At 39.7% G+C, this 21,745-nt stretch overlaps 1 protein-coding gene across 1 annotated transcript in view; it reads left to right on the forward strand.

Annotated features, from left to right (window-relative positions):
• PTPRC (protein tyrosine phosphatase receptor type C) overlaps nucleotides 1-21,745 on the forward strand; it is a 111,483-nt gene that overhangs the window by 64,915 nt on the left and 24,823 nt on the right. Inside the window, exons 8-18 of the mRNA XM_042464396.1 lie at nucleotides 2,249-2,362; nucleotides 2,774-2,932; nucleotides 7,007-7,156; nucleotides 10,176-10,331; nucleotides 12,808-13,001; nucleotides 15,203-15,263; nucleotides 15,385-15,493; nucleotides 16,756-16,790; nucleotides 19,184-19,293; nucleotides 21,470-21,560; nucleotides 21,697-21,740. Of these exons, the coding sequence (XP_042320330.1) occupies nucleotides 2,249-2,362; nucleotides 2,774-2,932; nucleotides 7,007-7,156; nucleotides 10,176-10,331; nucleotides 12,808-13,001; nucleotides 15,203-15,263; nucleotides 15,385-15,493; nucleotides 16,756-16,790; nucleotides 19,184-19,293; nucleotides 21,470-21,560; nucleotides 21,697-21,740 (1,223 nt within the window). The remainder of the gene's footprint in view (nucleotides 1-2,248; nucleotides 2,363-2,773; nucleotides 2,933-7,006; nucleotides 7,157-10,175; nucleotides 10,332-12,807; nucleotides 13,002-15,202; nucleotides 15,264-15,384; nucleotides 15,494-16,755; nucleotides 16,791-19,183; nucleotides 19,294-21,469; nucleotides 21,561-21,696; nucleotides 21,741-21,745) is intronic.

A 21,745-nucleotide genomic window follows, 5' to 3' on the forward strand; every position in this document is an offset into this window, starting at 1 on the left:
CTAAATTTTATTCGAAAGCATTTTTGTACATGATGATTTTCCTCCAGATATATCACTTCCATATAGAGAAAGGATTATATACTATTTTATCTGCCAAAAACTAAATTAAAATAAAGTGTTTCTTTTTATTTGCATGTTCAGATGTCTAACTGGAGCTTCCCATCACATTTACCTGAAACATTTTAAGTATAGTTCCATTTATGTATTAATCTTGTGAAGGGGATCCATGCATAGAAAATGGCACCATCTGCTGCTTGTCCCAGCCCTAAACATGCAGTTCTTTGCCCTGCCTTTGGAATCCATATATTGTGTGTGGGCATTACAAGGGAAAGCCTTTGTTGGAATTCTATTCGGAGTTGTATTTAGAGGTCGACATGCACAGCTTAAGGATAGATGAATCTATCAGTTTTGCTTTCTCTTGCATTTAAATTTCTTACATCTCATGTTCTTTCTATCCTGAATAGGAAGATGTTTGAGGTATACTGTAAATCCAGTTGTTGGTTTGATTAAAGTGACCCCATTGGATTGATGTGATTTACATAAGTGTTGGTTTCCACTTCACCAAATGATTCTGGTGCGCCTACTGCAGTTGGGATAAGCAATTGGTAGTTAAAACTGTAGATTTTAGTAGTTCCTTAAAAAAATGAACTAGAAATGAAATTCTAATTTTGGTAGTTAATCAATAAGAACAACTATTCCCTGCATGGAGAAGTCCATGTTATATTCGTTTGGCACAAAACTTTTGCAGAGGTGGAGCCTCTCAGATAGACAGAAAAAAGGTGTACATTCTGATTCCGCCCCAGATTCAAACCTAGATATGGAGGCCCAGCATAGGCTTCCCTTTCTCAGATGTCCCTGTTCAATGCGTGGATGAAGGGGGACAGTGTGGGAGGATGTCCCTCACTTCATATTATTAAAATGTAAGATTCCTGTATCAAAATGTTCATGTACAAAGTTGTCCAATAAATGCATGAAGATGTAAGAGGTGAAGGACTGTAGTTTACATTGTAACTCTGGGGCTGTACACACAGCCCCAAAAGCCTGTGTTCTCCCCATCCTGGAATTGTTTTGTTTAGATGATGTATAGGCCAGAGATGTGTAGTCCAGATATCAGTCCAATGTATCCAGCCTTACCTGGCCCAACTGGCCCTTAATTTGGTAATAAAAAAACAGTTGTTTGTGATGGGGTTTCCCAGAAATTCTGCCATAATAGCTGATAGACTGGATTGTCACACATAACCTTACTTGCTTCCACTGCCTTGCAGGCCCCAGCCACATACTGTGATGTTGTGATGGGGCATCTGGACATGTGAAGCCAAGTGCCCGCTTTCTGCCCTTATGAGCCATGCCGAGGGTCTGCAAGTAGAACAGCGACAGTGGAAATGGGGAAAGTGGCAGCAGCATCAGCTCCATGGCATGGCATTGTGCATACATCTGAACACCTGCATCTGAACATGTTCAGAGCATCTGAACACTGAACCAGATAGGTGGCAGGGTTGGTATAGGCTGGATATGACGGGATTAGTCCATCGTATCCTACCCAGATGTTCAGTGTCTCTGAGATGCTGTTGTAAAGATTAGCATTGAACCAGGGCATAATCCAGCCTGAGTTAAGTACTCTTAAAATCCCAATGAACTTCAGCTATAGAGACTAGCCAGAACTAAAAAGTTTTATCACTGGCTAAGATCTGCTCAGGGTGCTTGGTGCACATCTTGAAGTTGCTAGATTTAACATGATAATCAGCTTTTTTTAAAGTTAAGAATATTCGTTGTTGTTTTTTTTGGGGGGGGGGGGACACATGGGCCAACTGAAGTAACTTCAGGCCACTTTGGAAGTGTGCTGGTTAAATGATGTACATCTCCAAAGTGGCCAGAGGCCACCAATGTCACTTACTGGTCCTTAAGCCCAGAGCAAAAGGAACAAAAAGGATATGTTCTGTGTTGGCTCTGGTTTGCCCCAAAGTGTACAGCTCACCTTGGGAGTTCTGATCTGCTTCCATCTGGAGAGGACTTGGGCCACTATTACACCTGTCTGCTCTGGCTCTGATATCTCTGTTAATGATGCAATAGAATAGGAGAACACTTGAAAACCATACTGGATATCCAAATGTGTAAATGTATGTAACCTGTTATAAAATGTAGAAATAAATGCAGAATTTCATCCAGCTTTCTTTCAAAATGTGAACAATTAATACCAAAATGTCATCATGGATTTTTTTCTTTTCTTTTTCTTTTCTCTCTCCTCCAGTTAGATGGAAGTTGGACTCAAAAGATGTAACTGACACCAGTGTGACTTTAATCTGGAACATTACTAACAATTCTAAATGCCAATTACAGTATTCATATTGCTGTCGCCCTCATGGTAGGACTTTAAAGGAACTATTTGCAATTTTTTCTTAATTTTATGGAGAATTTTTTTAAAAAATAAATGGTTCTAAATATATATAGAGAGAAAAGTAGAGAAGTAGGAAACAAACGTATTCTAAAAGTCAAGGCTAATATGGAAATGTATGCACTCTGCTGTCCAGTCTTCAGGATTATCTGTGTCTTTTTATGTACCAAATATGATTTTAAAAACCCTAATATCTTGATTGGAAGTGAGGCATTTCTGATATTGTTGGACTTCAACTCTTATCAATCCCAACCAGCATCATCAAGAATGATTGAAACTGGAATCCAAATCATATTAAGGGCTACAGGACTTTAGTGCCCAATACAGATGCTTGCATTCTCTTGGGTACACAAATTCATGAAATCTTACCATTTGTTACAGATGTTAAATCCACTGAAGGTTGTAATGAGAAATCTTCGAACCCCCAAAAGATTATTGGTAATTTATCTTCTAATAAGAACTACAGTTGTACATCACAAATATATTTCGAGAATAAAAATCTGAATAAGACAATCATCACGGTAGAAACGGATTTTGGAAGTGAGTATAACATGATTTTCCTGCACTTTGCTTCTTACTGAACATTCCTTCATCCCTAGAAATCAGTGTAATATAATGAGCACGTTCATGCATTCATGTAATTAAAAGTGTTATATGCATTACAGGAAGGGATGGGAACATTGGATTGAATCATCTAGGGCAGGGTAGGGCAAAATGTGGGGTGTGGACCACATGAAGCCCCAGGATCATTTTTGTGTCCACTATGGCTCTTGGTGTGCGAGTAAAATAATCTTTGGTTATTTTCCCTCCAAATAATTTTGCATCCAAATGCCCTCCAATGAACATGAGGGCATTTCTGCCACATTTTATTCTCCTTGAGCCATTTTTGGCCCAGGAGAGGCCTTTTTCTAAAACAGGAATAGCAAGTAGCAGTAGCAATAGCAAGTACATTTCTATACCACTTATTACTGAACTAACACTAAGTGAGTTACATTGTGTAAGCCAACTGCCCCCAACAAGCTGGGTAGTCATTTTCCTGATCTACAAAAAGATGGAAGGATAAGTGGACCCTGGAGCCCTGTCTTAGATCAAACTCACAACCTTATGGCTGCAATACTGGCATTTAACCACTTTACCACCAGGGCTCCCTTCTGTAACTTCTGGTTACTTCTTGCTGCTAAAAAGGGAATATCTTGGGCCTAAAATGGCATTATGGCAAAATATGCCAAAATATGCCTAGAGAATTTTTTTGAAAGGAACAGTAGAGCGTACAGCCCTTCCATTTTTACCTCCCCTAATCTCCCACAGATGGGAATCATGGGGCCATCTAGAAGTTGTTGGACTGCAGGTTGCAACATCCTTCATCATTGGCTATCCTGACCATGTCCACATAAAGTAACAGTCCAACAGCACCTGCAGGGCCACAAGATAATCCTATTGGATGTCTCTCTGAACTAGTCAATGGAGGCTTCTGGCCCAGACTCATCCTTTATTCACACCCTGGAGCTTAATGGGAAGAAGAGCTCCCATCATCTCTGATAGCACCTTTCCTCATAAAGGTTTTCTGTTCATACGTAACACTGATGTTTATCACACTATGCTCTTAAAGAGCTACTATTCCAGTGTGACTCCTCTAGCAGCCTCCTGTTGCATGCTGGGATTGGCAGTTTTAAGGAGCTGAACTTCTCTGCCTGAGAATTCTAAATACCCCTCCTTAAAACTGCCAATCCCAGCATGCAACAGGAGGCAGCTAGAGGAGTCACACTGGAATAGTACCTCTTTAAGAGCTCGTCTGATAAACACCAATGACTGAGTATAATCTAGGCACAAATGTCAGGTGTTGGTTTTTCAGGTAGTTAGACAAGTGTCTTTAACTAAGCCACTTTGTCATCCTAGCAATTTGCTGACATGATTTTTCTGGGGCCAGTCTGAATAGCAGAATCTGACACTTCTCCTCTTTCCCATCATAGTGCTAGTGCCCAGGGGCAAAACAATGTCATTTGCCATACAAGCCCAGTACAGACTGCTGGTGTAGCATCCACATGCTCTGGAACCCTAACATGTGGCACCATCCATATGTGGCATGTGTGCATAATGCAAGCGCAGTGGTGCATCTGCACTTCTGGGTGCTGCACTTGCATCATGGACACGTCACAGTGTGCCAATGGTACACTGATGACGTTGTACCTGCACGCCAAAAAGAACCCAGTTTTTCCAGGTTCATTTTGGTCTGGAGGGATGTTGCACCATTTGGCTGCTGTGGTGTCCCTCCGGAAGGAAACTGGGCACCTCCAGCCCATTCCTTTGGGGTGATCTGGAGAGCCCCACAGTTTCCTTTTTCTTTGATGGCACTGGTGGTGGAAAGATAGCAGTGAGCCCAGCTGGAATGTAACCAAACCTCAGCTTGGGAAAAAAAAATGACTTTTTGGAATGCTGGCTGGATGATGCCGGAAATTATAGTCCAGGTATGTCCTCTACTGGGACAACAGCATAATGGGGATTGTGGCTGTTAATTCTTTGCCTCTGTCATGGTTTTGATCAGAATTAACTCACCTCAGCTTGCTATTTGCAATGGGAGGAAAAAAATCCCATTGGTGCAAACAAAAGCTTTCCCGTCCACAGCAAGCAAACAGGGTGAGTGAAGAGCTGTGTATGGGAGGATGGGTCCAGTTGGGATGGAAGGGATATCTGACACCATAGTCACAGTCTAGTTTACTTGCCTCCATGCAATCTCTTTGTTAAAGACAAAAAATAGCTACACAAAGGCAAATTATATGACAAACATGATTCAGATGGCTGGTGAACAGGCAGTCACAACAAGGAGTGTGAACAGCAAGAATGGACCTTAGCAGGTACCCAAAAATATTAACTCTTAATACTAGCCTTTCTGGACATTGCACATTATTTAAGGAAGGAAATGACTATCAGATTACTATGCTTTTACAGTTGGCCTCTGGATCCAGGGATCCTGTATCCATGCGTTCAATCATCCACAGTTTGTAAATAAATAAATAAATAAATAAATAAATAAATAGCATTTTGCCATTTTATATAAGGCCCCATTTTCTTATACCACTGAAAATACTGGGCTTCAGCATCCATGGATTTTGGCATCCCCAGGGGATCCTGGAACCCAACCTCAGCAAATACCCCGGGCCCACTGTATTCTCAAGGAAAAATGTGGGTGGGTGGGTACATGGGCTGGAAAATTGATAAAGGAGAGCTATCTCATGTTAGATACTGACTAGAATACTTTGTTAGCATTTTAGGAACTGAATGAGTAATCTTTTATCTTATTCCCTAGCACATTTGATGCATGAACCCATCTTCTAGGATATTAGAAAAAATGCTATGACTCTGAAAACTGTTGAAGGTGGGTGGTGAATTTGGTCTGGGTTTTCATTAGAAAAGGAGTTATCCAAGGTGCTGATCACTATACTCTACACACACACACACACACACACACACACACTCTATAAGTTCAGCACCTTGCATTCTTTCAAACTGATACAAAACCAAGAGTGGATTCACCACCCCACTGACATGGCATCCAGCAGGTTCTACTGACTGCCTAATAACTTTTTATAGGAGAGGAGAACATTTGGATATAAGGAACATAGACTCCCAGAATCCCTAGCCACAAATGCTGATGGTACAGGATTGTGAAAAGTATTCCTCAAGGAAACAACTTAAAGCCAATCAAGGCACTTGTTTAGACCGTTGCTTTCAGGGTTCAGAAATAATTCTGTCTTCTAGCCATTCAAATCGGACACTATGCACTGTACAGATTGCTCCCATGGGTATTCTCTTGTACCTAAGCAAACAGATAAACCTTTGTAGACTTTGAGCTAAATTAGATAAAACATTAATTTAGGCACAGTTCTGTACACTCAGAAATAAGTGTCCTTGATTGGGTATCAAAGGATAAGATGTAAATAGAAATTATAGAAGGTACATGATGATACAGTTTTGAAATGAACAAATGTCATTTTATGTGTATTGATTTTAATAATAATAATAATAATAATAATAATAATAATAATAATGTGTCCTTACATGCAATGGAATTCACTCCTGGGTAAGTAGGTATAGGAGAGCTTCCATAAAAATATAGTTGCATGTAACATATATATTTTAAATAGTGCAAATAGTAGTACCTTGCTGGCAGGGCTAGTAATTATCAGGATCAGAAGAGGTGAACCATGGTGTTTAATCATTTTCTCTTCTGTTGCTATAATCATGAGAAAAAACACTTGTTTGAAGCTGCTGTTTGTATTCACAGGAAGACTTTAGTTATCACCTGTTCCTACCTTATTGTGAACATACTATTCTTGTCTGAAATCCCAACATCCTCAGTTCATTACATTTAATGATTACACCATGTGAAGACATTTTATAAATCAATTGCTTTTGTTGGTTTGAAATGTATTATGTAATCTGTCTTGAGAAAGTTTTAAAAACTACTCTTTTTTGGTAATGTGCAATGTGGTTCATCTGTTATAGTATTTTTTTTGGGGGGGGGGGAATTCTTCATGATGATTATTGCTGCTGTTTCAGTAACTAGAGTTATCGCTGTATTTTAAACATATCTTTTCTGCTAATTTCCTGTGTCAGAGCCAGGCATACCTGAAAATGTCACCGCAAAGCAAACGAACAAAAGTATATCAATTTCTTGGGAAAAGCCAAAAAATGAAATCAATGGCCAAAGTTATGGCTACAAGGTCCAAATCTACCTTACGGATGATCCATCCTCTAAGCCAATTGGTATGTACTTTGCAAATATATTTTCCACAAGACATATTCCACCTCACCACCATTTCTAAAGGGCTATTCTTAATTATTGGAAATAATTTTTGTGGAGCTTTGCAGGATCACCACATGGAGGAAGGTACATTTTACTGCAAGCCTCAGCACCAAAGAGGAGCAATCCATAGAGGCCTGGTAGAGGCTCTCTCTATTATCGTCAGGGGGAAAAACCCCAAGATAAAGTTTAAATCATGCCTGTTTTATGAAAACATATTTCCTTGTATTGTAAGTCTGCCCAGTATCTGTTGTCTAGATCTAATGAGATTTGCTGAGGCTAATTAGAAGCAGTGTTAGGGCAGTGGCATCTGGTGAGAAGGGTAAAACAAAGTACCATAAGAAACTAAGAACTGTTGCTGGTTCTTCTGAGAAGATTTGCAAACCTCTCTAATAAGAGTCTAATTCACTTCACAATCCCAGCTTCAGTGCAGCTTTGGGCAATGTCCTTTGAGAGTTAAAGTAATGCCTCTCAAGCTATCTGAGTTGGGGTTTGTTATTGCTATGTCACTTCAAGTCATTTCTGATTTACCACAATCCCAAGGCAAACCTATCATGGGGTTTTGTTGGCAGGATTTATCCCGAGTGGGGTTGCTTTTCCTTCTTCTGATGCTGAAAGAGTATGGGTTGCCCAAGGTCACCCAGTGGGTTTCTGTGGCCTAGTGGTCCTGAGCTCCATAGTCATAATTCAATGCTCAAACCACTATACCATGCTGGTTCTCTGACATGAGGGGCCAGTATCCCCCCCTCCCAGCCAGGGACTGGTACCATAGTTACACCCCATGGTTACAAGTGTTTCTTTCTTTCCTGGAAACTCACAGGAGAGCAGCCACCAATGGCTTGTGGACTGGGAACAGCCCATGAACCATCAATTTGAGTTGCATTACAGAACAAAATGAAAACGAGTAATAATTATATTCTAAAGAACTGGAAAAGGCTTTGCAACATTCATTTCCAAACTAACTCACATACTTTTCTTTGATTTTTTTTTCTTGTGAAATCTTTAAAGAAAAACAACCCACCATCAGACTATATTTGGGAATGAATGTTATCTATCGCTATATATGGGACTAGGAAGCAACCCTACTTATATTATTAGAGAGACTTAAAAGAAACAACTGTTACTAATTTTCCATGAAATGTGCATAGATAGCCATACAGATTTTTAGCACACTGCAGAATTAAAGAAATTGCAGAAGCTAGCATTTGTCAAAAACTTCAACTGTCCTACAGTGAGGCAATAACAGTTTTTAATTGTTTTATTTATTAGTTTATGATTCATAATACCCTACAACATGTGTAATGAATCCTTACTAAATATTACCATTACTACAGTACATAGTTTTCAACCCCCCCTTCCCTCCCTCCTCCCCCGCCAATGGTTATAACCAAGTAATTTGGTACCTGTAATGTGGAATATTTTATTAATAGTTTCCCTAACTTCATTGTACCCCCTTTCAGCTTTACCTTTCTCAGTTCAACAACCCCACTTGTCTCACCATATCATTTCCTTTATTTGGCCATCTCTCCCATAAATAATCAAATAAGAGATATTCTCAGTGTGTCAATAACAGTTAATCCACCTGTGATCTGCACTGCACTGGCCAGGACTATCCAGGCTTTGCCCCGAGTATCCTGGCCCCAGAGCTGCCCCAATGTCCCCCTGTTACCTTGCCCTCCATTCTGATTCTGGGTGACTGTTTGAACATGTGCCCCTGCTGAGCAGCCAGATGTGTCAACTGCCAGCACAGTTCTCTTCACTCTCAGTTTAGAATGAGGTACCTAGTGATAATCACATGGCTGGGTGCCTTGTTCTGACCTCAGAGCAAGCAGCAGCACCAGACATGGTAGGTGACAGAGTGAGAGGTGTTTCAAATAGCTGCTAGGCATCCGAACAGAGGGCTCTGGATCTTTCAAGAAGATCAGGAGCAACTGTTGAGGTATTTTAATTTCTGGGGGTGGGGGTATACCCTGGTTCTGGTACTCAATGGGCTGGATGTGCCCAGTGTGTTTGCACCAGGTTTGAGCTGTGCACCATGTGGTCTCCCCACTGATAAGATGGGGGTTTGGGGGTTTGGTGGGGGTGGCTGTTTTATTTGGTCCGTGCAGACAGGGCACTCGTAACTGAAATGCACTTTGAATGTTTAATTCATGATTTTGCAACTAAAACAGTCATAGTGCCTTGGTTGTGGAGTGCCCACCCTTTAAGGCTCAGCTGAGACCAACATCAGATTCCATCACCTAGCCAAAACTAGGCTTTTGTTAAACTCTTTGAGACCTAATTATTTTTTTTCCAAAACTGCACATGAACATGGTTTAAAGCCTTTTGTATTTAAAAAATTAAAAATATTTTAAATATATATATTTTAGCAAGTTGAGATGATTTTACTCTTTCATATTAAAACTGTTTTAAAAAACTACTTTTATTGTAAGCTACCCAAATATCTGATGATATAGGGTGAAACATAAGTATTTCAAATAAGTAAATAAATAAACACTTTAAAGTTAAGTGGTCTAATGCTTGCAACCACATTGTCCAGATAGAGGTTTTTTTTAAAAAAAAACATTGACAGGATAACTGATTAATTAATTAATTAATTAATTTCAATTGATCCAGCTGCAAAACAAAGTAAGTAAGGGATCATAGGCTTTATTATAAGGGAACAGGAAAGTGAAACCAAAGTCTTAGGCCTATTTTAAACCTATTCACCTCAGCAGGGCAAATGGAGAGGGGGACTTATTGTGAGTGTCTTCTGTCCTAGACTGAAGCCTTTTTACTTTGACATCAAACAGAGAGCAGTGAATTGAACAAGCTTCTATACATACAGCCCTGCTCCTTCAACTTGTCTTCACTGCTATTACTTTTCTTTTGTTTGTTTGTTTGTTTTTGTGTTTTAGAATGTTGGGAACTAGATCTTGCATTATTTTATTTTTATTTATTTATTTAGATTACAGTTCCTATTATATTTTTTTAAATCTATAGATGAAAAAGATTTAAATGCCACCTCTTATGAGAAGCATAACCTAGACCCTTTCACCAATTACACAGTCAGAGTATGGGCATACATAAACTCAAGGAACAGAAGTAAAAAAATTGAAGGGATAAAAGCTGATCAAGTTATTCAGACTGAAGCAGCACGTAAGTCATGTTTTCTTATTAGTGTGCTAACTTTAAAATTAATCATTCTTTGCCTATTCACAAAAAGTGCTACATATGTGCTGAACATGCCTCCTGTTCTGCATTTGGATATCTGCAACAATGTTTGTGTAGGATGCATTTATTTTTTTAAAAAATATGTGCAAGCAATTTCAAAACTGCATATTAAACATGTCTCCTGTTTTTAATGGAAGTCACATCCCAATCAGATGCATCCCTTGGAGCTGCTTCAAGATGGTGTGATCTTGGAGCTTATCTCACTAACAAATTAAGCCAGCTTACCTCTTCCGGCATGAATTCAGGATCTGGAATGCTCCTGGATGTTATCATACCTAAATTGCCACTGATCTAGCTGGGATGCCACCGCCCAGATAAATCCTGGGTCGAAGCCTGACTCAGCTGGCCAAGTTTTGAAGCTGGAAGCTTCCCAACTTCAAAAAAGTGCTGGCTGAGCAAGGCTTTGACCTGGAATGCATCTGGGTGGGAGCATCCTGGTAAGATAGGTGGCTAGTTAGGTATGATAACATCCAGGAGCATCCTGGATCCTGAATTCAAGCTGGAAGAGGTAAACTGTCTTATTTGCTAATGGGATAAACTCTTTTTATGTATCTGGGACCAAATCTGAGGTGCTGATTCTGTGGGAAAGTCTCATGGCATTGGTGGTCCATACCCTCCAACATTTCACAGATGAAAGCCAGGACATGTGTGGCCAAGCAACATCAGAGTGTAGTCAAGATGGCAAGACAGGACAGAAACTCCAGCAGTTTGTTCTTCCATGAATCTATAGAAAAGGGCAAGATTCTGACCTCTCCTCTCCCCTTCTGAGTAAAAACTACTTTTGAACTTTGAGCTCAGTTTGCAGCAACTGGAGCAAGCCAAGGACAATGGAGGAAAGTGGGAGGAGGAGAGAAAAACCGGGCCATTTTAAGCAATTAAAAAACTGGGATGATTTAGAATTAATTGGGACTGTCCTTGCCAAATCATGACAGAGTGAATGGTAGTTATGCTACTGACACACATGCTCCTGCAATGAAGGGCCTGGACCATGATAAAACAGTACCTGTACTACAGTACAATGTAAGCAAGGTGAGGAAGTGCCCAAACTGATGTGATTCTGTGTAGGTCTTCACTAAGTAGCAAACAGAGGTTAAAGATTGCTCATAATAATCTCTTTTTTTTCCAGAAGCAAAAGTAAACTAGGGCCTAAAACTAATTGTTAGTTTTGACTAGAATGCACTCATTAACTCAATGGTACTTACAGAGACATTGATTGATTACATTCTCTTTGCTTTGGTGGTTCTCCTCTACTTGGGACAAAAAGTTTTAGAATTACAGAGCCCATCCCTTCATGTCAACATCTTCATGTCTAACATAGAAAGAACTTTATTTTTTTAAAAAAATCAAATATAGGGAAAATAAAACTGTAAGATTCATCCACCCCACCTCAGGGAGTAGCTACCTCTTCATATACTTGGTTTGAATCACTTGCATATTCAACTGTGTTAGTGCTGAATTAAAGTTGTCGTCTCTTTTTTTTCTGAGTCACCTCATCTTTAACACCTGTATGGCAGGAGGTAAAACATGGTTGTCTCCATGCTTGCTCTGACAGTGTCTGTTGAATTTGGCTGGCACAAAATGGGGAAGAATTTCATTTCAGTTCATTTTTGAAGAATTTGTCAAACATCATGGAAAGATTTAAATAAAGGAGAATGTATCTTTCTGTCCCTAGTTAAGAGTTTAGAAATGAGGAGGAAACACTATAATATTGGTGGAAAAGACTTGGGCCTAGATTCTCCCAAATCTTCTACTGTTCCATCCCCCCCCCCCCTTAAAATGACCAATATTGAAGTGATAGTGATCCCAATGCTATCAAAAAAGGTAGGGAACCTGGAGTCACCCCTGACAGTGATGGCATATCTGGGAGAATTTATTAGCTCAGTAGGAGGCCTGTGAACAGTTGGGTAATCTTAAGGATCGTTTTCACCTGTGTATACCAGTACTTACTATAGGAGGCAAAAAGGATTGTTTAGTTTCTGGTCACTTTCCTTTTAAGGACTTTTCTCTTCAACATAATTATGTTGTGGCTAGTTATACAAACAACAACAACAAGTTTATTGATAAATCAGCTGACCATATCAATGGAATACTAAATACAGTTACAAAATATAAAATACAAGATAAGATATATCAAAATATCCACATATGTACAAAGATAAAGCTGAATTGCACTTAAAACTCATATAGGGGGTTAAAACATTATACAAAACATATAGCACTACTACTGGGTATAAGAGGAGGAGGTGCAGGGTTGTTTTCAGCAGCTTTCACATATCTTTCATTAAGCTGTGTTCTTGTGAAACCACTTTGAATCTGTTGTTTAAAAAAGTAAGGGGGGTATAATATAATAGTGCTTCCTATTCTTTCTTTTTTTGATATGAAATACTTAACATTTTTACAGAACCACAACGTGCGAAAGCAGTCGACGCCAGCTTGTTAGACAACAATGTTGTAAAGGTGACCTGCAGAGAGCCAGCACAATTAAATGGTCCTGACAAAATATTTATCTTGACCTGGGATGGTGGAAGTATGAACCAAAGAACATGTCAATTTCATGTAGCAGATCTTTATTATTTGAAAACATATAATTTCACAGTAAGTTGTATAATTACACACACATACACACACACACACTTGACAGTGAGATAATTGCATTTGCCTGTTGTTGACTCATTGGGGGTGGATTGAACAGGAAAAGCAGAATATAAATCTCAAGGGAGCTATCCTAAATATATAGAAATAAATAAAATAACAAGTCACACCGGGATTATAGGTTGAAATGATGTGGTTAAAGCAAGGTGTGTTAGCTTCCCTCAGATATGTGTGTGTGTGTGCATATGTGCTTTGAAGTCACCTGCCAACCTACAGTTGCCAACCCCATTAATTTCATGTGGTGTTCTTCAGCAAGAAATACTCAGAGGTGTTTTACTAATTCTTTTCTCTGAACTTCTAGTGCACCCTGTTGTGCAGGTGTAAGGAAGAGAAATGGCCCCAGCCCCTGTGCAGTTGCTCATTCTGGTTTAGGCCCATATGAAATGTTACTATTTGGACAACTCTGCTTGTACAGCCATGAACTGAGTTTGCACAATAGCTGAAAGAGTGTAGCAACATGTGTATAAAACCTATTAAGGCATCTGACATCAGCAGACCAACACACAAGACAATTTACATAAACATCTTTCAAGTGAAAAAAGTCCTGAATGTGAAAATCCACTGCCAGATGCACAAAAACTTCTGACATCTTCCCTAGCAGAAAGAACACATTTGAAATTATCTGTTGTGGCAATCAAGCATGAAATCATCAAATACATATATCCTGTTAGGAATTAAGGGATTTCAACTTTTCCATCTCTGAATGTACCATCCTTCAACCCCCCCCCCAAAAAAAAAACCCCACAAGGCTGAATGCTTTGGGCCAGTCCTAGTCCTTATGAAAAAGGTAAATTAATCAGAAACCTGCTTCATTACAGAGATATGCCTTTCTAGATTGGCATGTTTAAATTTAATTTAGGGCTCCACCTGTTCTGGAGATGCCTCATCTGATACTCCAATCAGTGGACTAAACTGTTTTGCACAGATCAAGGGGAGGCATAGGTGCAAGGTCTGGGGACTGCACTTGGTCAATTTTCCACCCACACTCAGACATGGGCTGCACCTAGCTATTTTCTGAAAGGCAGAAATGTCTTGGGAGTGAGAAGGAATAGAGATTTCAGATTTTTGAGGTAGACAATAAATGGAGAATCATGACTTCTCTGGGTGTATTATTCTACATGTTTGGCTGAAAATATATGTTGGAGACTGATTGGCTTTGGGAGCTGCATAGAAACCTCCCTAGGCTTCATGCAACTTTTTGGCTGAATAGTTTCTATTATCTGACATGGATGCACTCAGTAACATTACTAAGGGGGTGGGGGTGGGGGGTTGCCGGACACACCAGGTGACACTCCAGATGGGGGTGTCACCCAGTGGAGTGGTACACCTGGCATAGCTCCTAGGTGAGGGAGAAAGGGCGCTACATCCCTTTCTTGCTTGTCCAGCAGCCACAGCATGTCCCTTCCATTTGGGCTTCAGCATGGTTTCAGCCACACCAGAGCCCAAACAGATCTTGAGAAACCTGGCACTGTCCATTCCAGCAGCTGTGGAGAGGGCAGTCTTTCCTGTTTGGATTTTGGCATGGCTACAGCCACACTAGAGCCCAATGAACCTCTGGAGGCCTAGACAGTCTGCCCCCCCCCCCCCCCCCCCCCACCCCTCAAAACGAATTCCTGGATGAACTGATAGTGGTAGTCCCTAGTATGAGCACTTTGGGATGTGATGCCTCTTTGCACTCAGGCCACATGCTATGCCTTCTTCTTAGAATGTTCTTGGACCTTTGTTTTGGTTCTGCTAGGTTTTCTGGGGCCCCAAGGATATATGATCAAATGGATTATTATTGACATTGTTTAAATGCAAAATATTGAGTCCTAGTTGTGTCATATCTATCATCCACTTAGATCTTCAGACTTCCACCATATGCTCCTTAAAAATGAATAAGAAAAAAAAGGAACCAATTTTAAAAAAATATTTTCCTAGACAGTTTGAACTCTTGATTTTTTTTCCTGTGATGTCTCACGTTACAAAAGCTTTCATAAAACAAGGAAATAATTTGAACTTCAGGATCTCAGGATAAAATGTCCACCTTTTATTTAGAGAGAAGACACTTTTTGGAAGGTTTCTAAAATAGTTTGCCTTTAGTAATACATATTTGAATTTAAAATAACCTTTCATTTACTGGGTTTTTTTTTTCTGTTTTCAAGGTTTATGTTTTCAATGGAATATTTTATTCTGAAGGTTTATGGAAAACCGTGGACACCAGATGTAGGTTCAAATTTAAATCATGCCTTTTAATTTCCTGATTTGTTTAATTTAACTGTTATGGCAATACAATATTGATATTTTCTTCAAAGTTACTTTCTATCTTGATTTCCTTCTTCAACAGATAATGCTAAAGCCCTGATTGCATTTTTGGCATTCCTCATTATTTTGACATCTTTGGCTTTACTCCTTGTTCTGTACAAAATCTACACCCTCAACAGAGAAAGGTCCAGGTAAAACTGTTTATTTCCCTTTTCCAGGTATGTGTAATAAAGGTGAGACAATTGTAAACATTTCTTCTAAGTAAAGATTGAGGCCTGCCTCCTTTGAAATCACTGATGATGAAGTGGCATGGGACTTTGTTCCCCGTGTTCCTGTCACAGACTGTTCCAGTGCAAGGACAGCTGGTGGCTTCTATGTCAGTAGGGGTTTAGATTGAAGTCTAAGGTGATTATCACACAGGAGGCTTACCGTGGTTAAAATGCCGGTAAAATGCTCCAGAAGTGTGAAAGTGTGATAGCCGGCCGCGCTTCTGAAGCATCACTGAAGCATCCCCTCTCCTCTCCCGTCAGCAAAGCATTCATGGAGCAGCCATTTCTTCAGTAAAAGGAACTTCTGTTATGAAGAAATGGCTGCTCCGTGAACTCTTTGCTGACGGGAGAGGAGAGGGGATGCTTCAGTGACGCTTCAGAAGCACGACCGGCTATCACACCTTCACACTTATGGAGCGTTTTACCAGCATTTTAACCATGATAAGTTTAGGTGTGATAATCCTCTAAAAGAGCTATCCATGGCACCTTTCAGATAGGGAGTCATAAATGTAAAGACATGGTTCAACATTCTTCTCCATGGGAAGTGGGTGATGGAAAGAGTTATGTTATGTTATTCTTTCCATCACCCTCCTCATAACTGTTAATGTAAATCCATAGGACTAAGCTGCAGAAATGCAGCTTGGCATTTATTAAGCTTTCTCAGTGGGGCAGCAAAATGTTGTAGTTAAGAGTTCCAGCCAGCAAGGACTACTTTCAGGATATACCATTTCATCTTCTCCCCTCTGTTTTCCCATCACCAACATCATCTTGCAGCTACGGAGTATGTTCATTCCTCAGTGGGTTGTTTTCAGTTTTATTGCTCCTTAGGATTTTTTTATTCCTAGAACTCTTTTTCACACGTTGTGTTCTCCAGAGCATGCTGACAAGCTTTCCAGATCTTGGGATGTCATTTTTGGGGATTACATCTCCCAGATTGCCCCAGCTGACCAAGCCACTGGTCATGCTTGTAGAAGGATTCTGGGAGGTGTAATCCCCCAACAGAAACTTTTTCAATGTCTGGCTGATGCTTTCCTCTTGTTTCTCAGTAGACCCATTTCTCCCCAACTCAGCACATAAATTTGCTATGGTCCCAAAACAACTATTGAAACTTAATTTTTGCTCCCAGAAGACTTTGTTATGACAGAGTGTTGCTATGCATTGATAAATATTTATTCTTCTTACAGAAATTCAGATGAAGCAGTGGTGCTTGTTCCCAGAGGTAAATATCATGGAGGTAAATATAGACTCATAGAACTGGGAAGGATCTCAAGGACCATCTAATTCAACCCTACGTCTTGCAGGAATCCACTTCTAAAGCACCCTGGATGTTCGCCATCTAGGGGCTATACAGGCTGGCACAAAGTGGGTGTGGTAAGGACTTAGCGTCTCCATGTTCCAAGCCCTAACGACACCAACTGGGCACCGTTCTGGCACGTGACCTTCTAGATCAGGGGTAGGCAACCTGCGGCCCATGGGCCGGAAGCGGCCCAGCGAGGCCTTGGGACCGGCCCCAGCCCAGTCCTGCCGCTGATTGCCGCTGGGGCCTTTGGGGGGGCAATTGTCTATAGAAGCCTCAGAAACATGCATTTATATTAACATTTTTTAAAAAATCAGCAAATTTTTTCGTGTGTCCTCCATTTTTTTTAAAAAAAGTGTCTTCCATTTGAAAATTTTGTCCTACATTTGTCCTGGTTTATTTATATATTTAATTTTTTTTTAAAATTATTTAATTATTTATTTTTGGCTTCAGCCCCCCAGTTGTCTGAGGGACAGCAACCTGGCCCCTGGCTCAAAAAGATTGCCTACCCCTGTTCTAGATGGTGCATGCCATGATGATGCACCTCAGGCGTCAAATGGCACAGCACTGAATAGCATCATCATGGTGTGTCAGCATACCTATGATGCCCCTTCCAGGGGGCTAAAGGGGCTATACAGATGGGCAGCATGCAGCCGCCCCTTTTTGCCCCGGATCAGTGATGTGACAACCACATGCAGCAGCACTGATCCAGTCCCTGGAAGGATAAAAAAGAAGCCATGAAAAGTGGCTTCTTCTTGCTCCATGGAAGGGATATCATAGGCGCACTGGCACACCATGATGACACCCCTTTGGCATTGCACCAGAGGTGCATCATCATGGTACATGCTGTCTAGAAGGGTGCATGTCAAAATGGTGCCTGGACAGCATCATTAGGGCTTGGAGCGTGTACATGCTCAGCCCTCACCCTGCCCACAGGCCGGCACGAAGTGCCAGTCTGTATAACGCCCCCTTCCAAAAAAAGCCACTTTTCACAGCTTCTTTTTTCTCCCCTCAGGGACCAAATTGGTGCCACTCCGTGCGGTTGCCACAGCACCAATCCTGGACAAAAATGGGTGGCTGCATGCCCCCTAGTCTTTCTTTTTTTAAAAAATGATGTAATTTTGCAGGTGCAGGCATCAGACAGATGTTTTTGTCCCGCTCATGTAAAAGTGGTACCCTGATATCTAACCTTGTCCCAGACACATTGTGTCTGCAGGCTAGAAACAAGCCCCACACATCCATTACTGCATTAGGAGAGCAGGGAATTATCAGGACCTGAGCTCTTCAGGCCAGAGATATAAATCTTCATTTCAAAGTTAATAATCCCTTCACACCACCCAAAGGTATATAGATCAGCTTCTTCAGATCATGAAGTAGACAATGGCCATGAAAGCATAACCCATGATAAAATGGTTTACCCTTAAAGATGCTGCAAGACTTGTTTCTGCTGCAAGAGACTAACTAGAGACAGGAAAACATTTCCTCCTTCTTTCTCTGTTATTTTAGACTTCCCAGACTCTCTCAGATAACATGTGCTAGTGTATATGCAAGGTGTGGGGTTTGGGGGGGAATTGTCAAAGCTCTAACATAACTATCCTTCAGCTGCTTTCACATGAGAAGTTCCACATACAAATTTCATTTGTATTGTCTCATTGCACATTATTATCAGGCAAAAAATACCATGTATTCTCATTCATACTATCTTTTATAGGAAAAACTATGTACTGTTTCTGGAAGACAATAATGAGGCCCAAAGAATTGTCCAATGCTATGTGTTTGTGCACATGTCTTAGAAGGTTTTACTATGTTCAGGGTCTGGGTAGACAGACACAAAAGAGTTAATACCAAAGATGAGTTCATACTGTATGGTTTTTCAGAAGGGAAAATGAATAATTGTTCATCTCCAAATACATGACAACACACACACATCCTAGAACCCTATACCACACACTAATTCCTCTGTAGTCCTTCTCAATATGGCAAGTGGAAGTGATGTGATCTCACTTCCTGTCATCATTTTTGCAGAGATAAGCAAGAAGCATTTGGCTTGCTGTAAAGGGGTTGTAGCCACAGTTGTCTACCACCGATTTAAACATTGTGGGTTCATCTTCAAAGCTTAAATGTATGTACTTTAGGAAAAAGTGGTTATTATGGTGTTCACAGAGTAAAATGTCTGCACAGCTTTCTACATAACTAAGCAACATTCAGTTTAACATGCCTATCTATCTATCTATCTATCTATCTATCTATCTATCTATCTATCTATGTACATAATTCATAATAAAAACAATACCTGTATCTACCTGTTTTCAAAGATGATGAAAGGCATCTGATGAGTGTAGAACCCATTCCTGCAGAGTTATTGTGGGAAGCATATAAGAGAAAGATAGCAGATGAAGGAAGACTTTTCCTGGATGAATTTCAGGTTGGTGCTCTATTAAAAAGAAACAAACTAAATGCATGTCAGGAATTTGAATCATATTTGTAGTTGGCTTTCCTTTGGTTTGAAGTAGGAAGCTCCCAACTTAAGCTTTTGTGGCAAGAGTGGAAAACCCTTTTCTGGCCCGGAACAGGAACTTTGGTGAGAGTCTTGAGACCCATATTCCAGCAGTGACTTTGGCTAAAACCATGGGCCTGCAGCAATGTGAGTCAATCTGGCTGTGATTCTGACTTGTGTAGACATTTTCACAAAAAGCATAGCTCAGCTCTTAATAATAATAATAATAATAATAATAATAATAATAATAATAATATTTTTATTGGTAGCCCGCCCTATCACAGAGAATCCGGGCGGGTTACAACAGTAAAATATATCAAAGTTACAATAAAATCCAAGAAGAAATCAATCCCTATACCCACCTCCCATTCTCAATGCTAAAACAGGTTTAAACAGTCAAAATATAAAAACATTAAAAACATTAAAAACATTCAACTAGAATTTGGAGGAGAATAAGCAGACGAGGAGGCATATTTCATAATTATGATCATGTTCATGTCAAGTTGTGTGTGAAGTCCATGATCAGCTTGAAGTTTGTGTCTCCATGGAAAGTAACTCAGAGCTGTCTCTGAAACAGCCTTGTTTGCAAAACTATCAAAGTCCTTTCTGCTGTTGTCCATAGTCTTTAAATATTTTGAGCCTTTTGAGTTTTGCCAATGTTAGCATTTAAGCTATCAATATCATATTGGTTGAGATTCACAGAGTCTACACAGGGTTGGATAAAAACATAATGAGGACCTACACTACATCAAATTTAAGAAGACCTGTATCATTACCAGGAGTCAGCTAGTGTGGTGTAGTGGTTGACTACATCTCTGGATACAGGGTTCAAATTCCTTCTCATCCATGGAAACCATCCATGGTGACCTTGGTCATGTCACACACTCTCACCCTCAGAGGAAGGCAAAGTCAAATTTGCTCCTCTGAACAAATCTTCCCAAGAAAATCCAATGATAGGGTCACCTTCGGGTTGCATAAGTTGGAAATGACCACAAAAATGTATTACATAAAATTTGAAATTGAATTTGTTAACGTATTCATTTGCACAATGTCAATATAAATAAGATATTAATATAAATAATGTTTTGTATTATTTTGAAGACCCTCCTACACTGAGGCCCCAAAGTACCAGTAATCATGTGCTGCACTGTTTTAATTGCATTGTTTTAATAACTATTAAAATTGTTTTTAAATCATATTTTTAATTTGTTTTAAATTGTTACTAGTTTAATTCTATATTAATGCTGATCCTTTATCTGTTTTCAGCAGTATTATACTTGTTTGAAATTTGTAAGCCTCCTAGAATCCTACTTTAAGGGAAAAGACCACTCTCTAAGTTGTGGTGGCTAACAAGAGGGTGAAGTTAGCACATTCATCCTCTCTTTCACTCATGGCATGGGGGATTCACGATGCCAGGATGGTGGTAAAAGAATCCCTTCATAGTCATAATTGTAAAATGCTTTGCATACATATAACACCATAGAAGTAATAGAATCCAGGCATCTTCTATTATTGTTGTTTACAATCATTCCTAGGAAACTTGCAGCCCAGTACAGTAATTAATATATATAGAGAGACTCTATAATATATTTTTTTATTTCTCCTTGGCCTAAATCCCATTTTTAGTCCTGACTAGAATAGATCCATTGAATTATTGGTATTTACCTACATGTTTCCCTCCTCCCCTACTCCATTGAACAATTGATTCAATTGGTCTACTCTTGTTGGGACAAATGAACAGAAATTACTTAGTTACTAAACTAACCAAGCTAGATTTAGATAGTTCTTTCTTTTTTCTGGCTATGGATATGTTCAAGAGTGTTGAACCTCCTTTTGGGTGTATTGCCATTTTAAAACCATGCAGTGTGCTGGAATTCATATGGGGTCAGAAAATACATCACAACTTACACAGTGTATGTCTTTTTAAATCTTAGGTATTTTTAAATCATATTTTTAAATTCATTTTTTGAATCCTGAGAGTAGAATGTGAAAAACAGCATTCAGGGTATCAAATTATTTTGCTAAGTAAGAGAACTGACTATCATATACGTCTCCAGCTATTAGTATTCATAGTTTTTGCTCAGGTGGGTCTTGTCTTTTGCAGAGCATTCCCAGAGTTTTCAGCAAATTCACTATAAAAGATGCACGTAAATCCTACAACCAGAACAAAAACCGTTACGTTGATATCCTTCCTTGTAAGTACCAGTATTAAACTGGATTTTTCATGTCATTTTTTTTTCTTAAGCACTCTCATTCATGTCTGAAATTATATCAAACTACTCCATCTGAAACAATATGATTTTTTTTCTTTTTTGTTTCAAATATCGATAGATGACTACAACCGTGTGGAGCTTTCAGCAATAACCAGTGACCCAGGATC

Source organism: Sceloporus undulatus, chromosome 4 (genome assembly GCF_019175285.1).
Source record: "Sceloporus undulatus isolate JIND9_A2432 ecotype Alabama chromosome 4, SceUnd_v1.1, whole genome shotgun sequence".
NCBI classification, from domain to species: Eukaryota; Metazoa; Chordata; class Lepidosauria; order Squamata; family Phrynosomatidae; genus Sceloporus; species Sceloporus undulatus.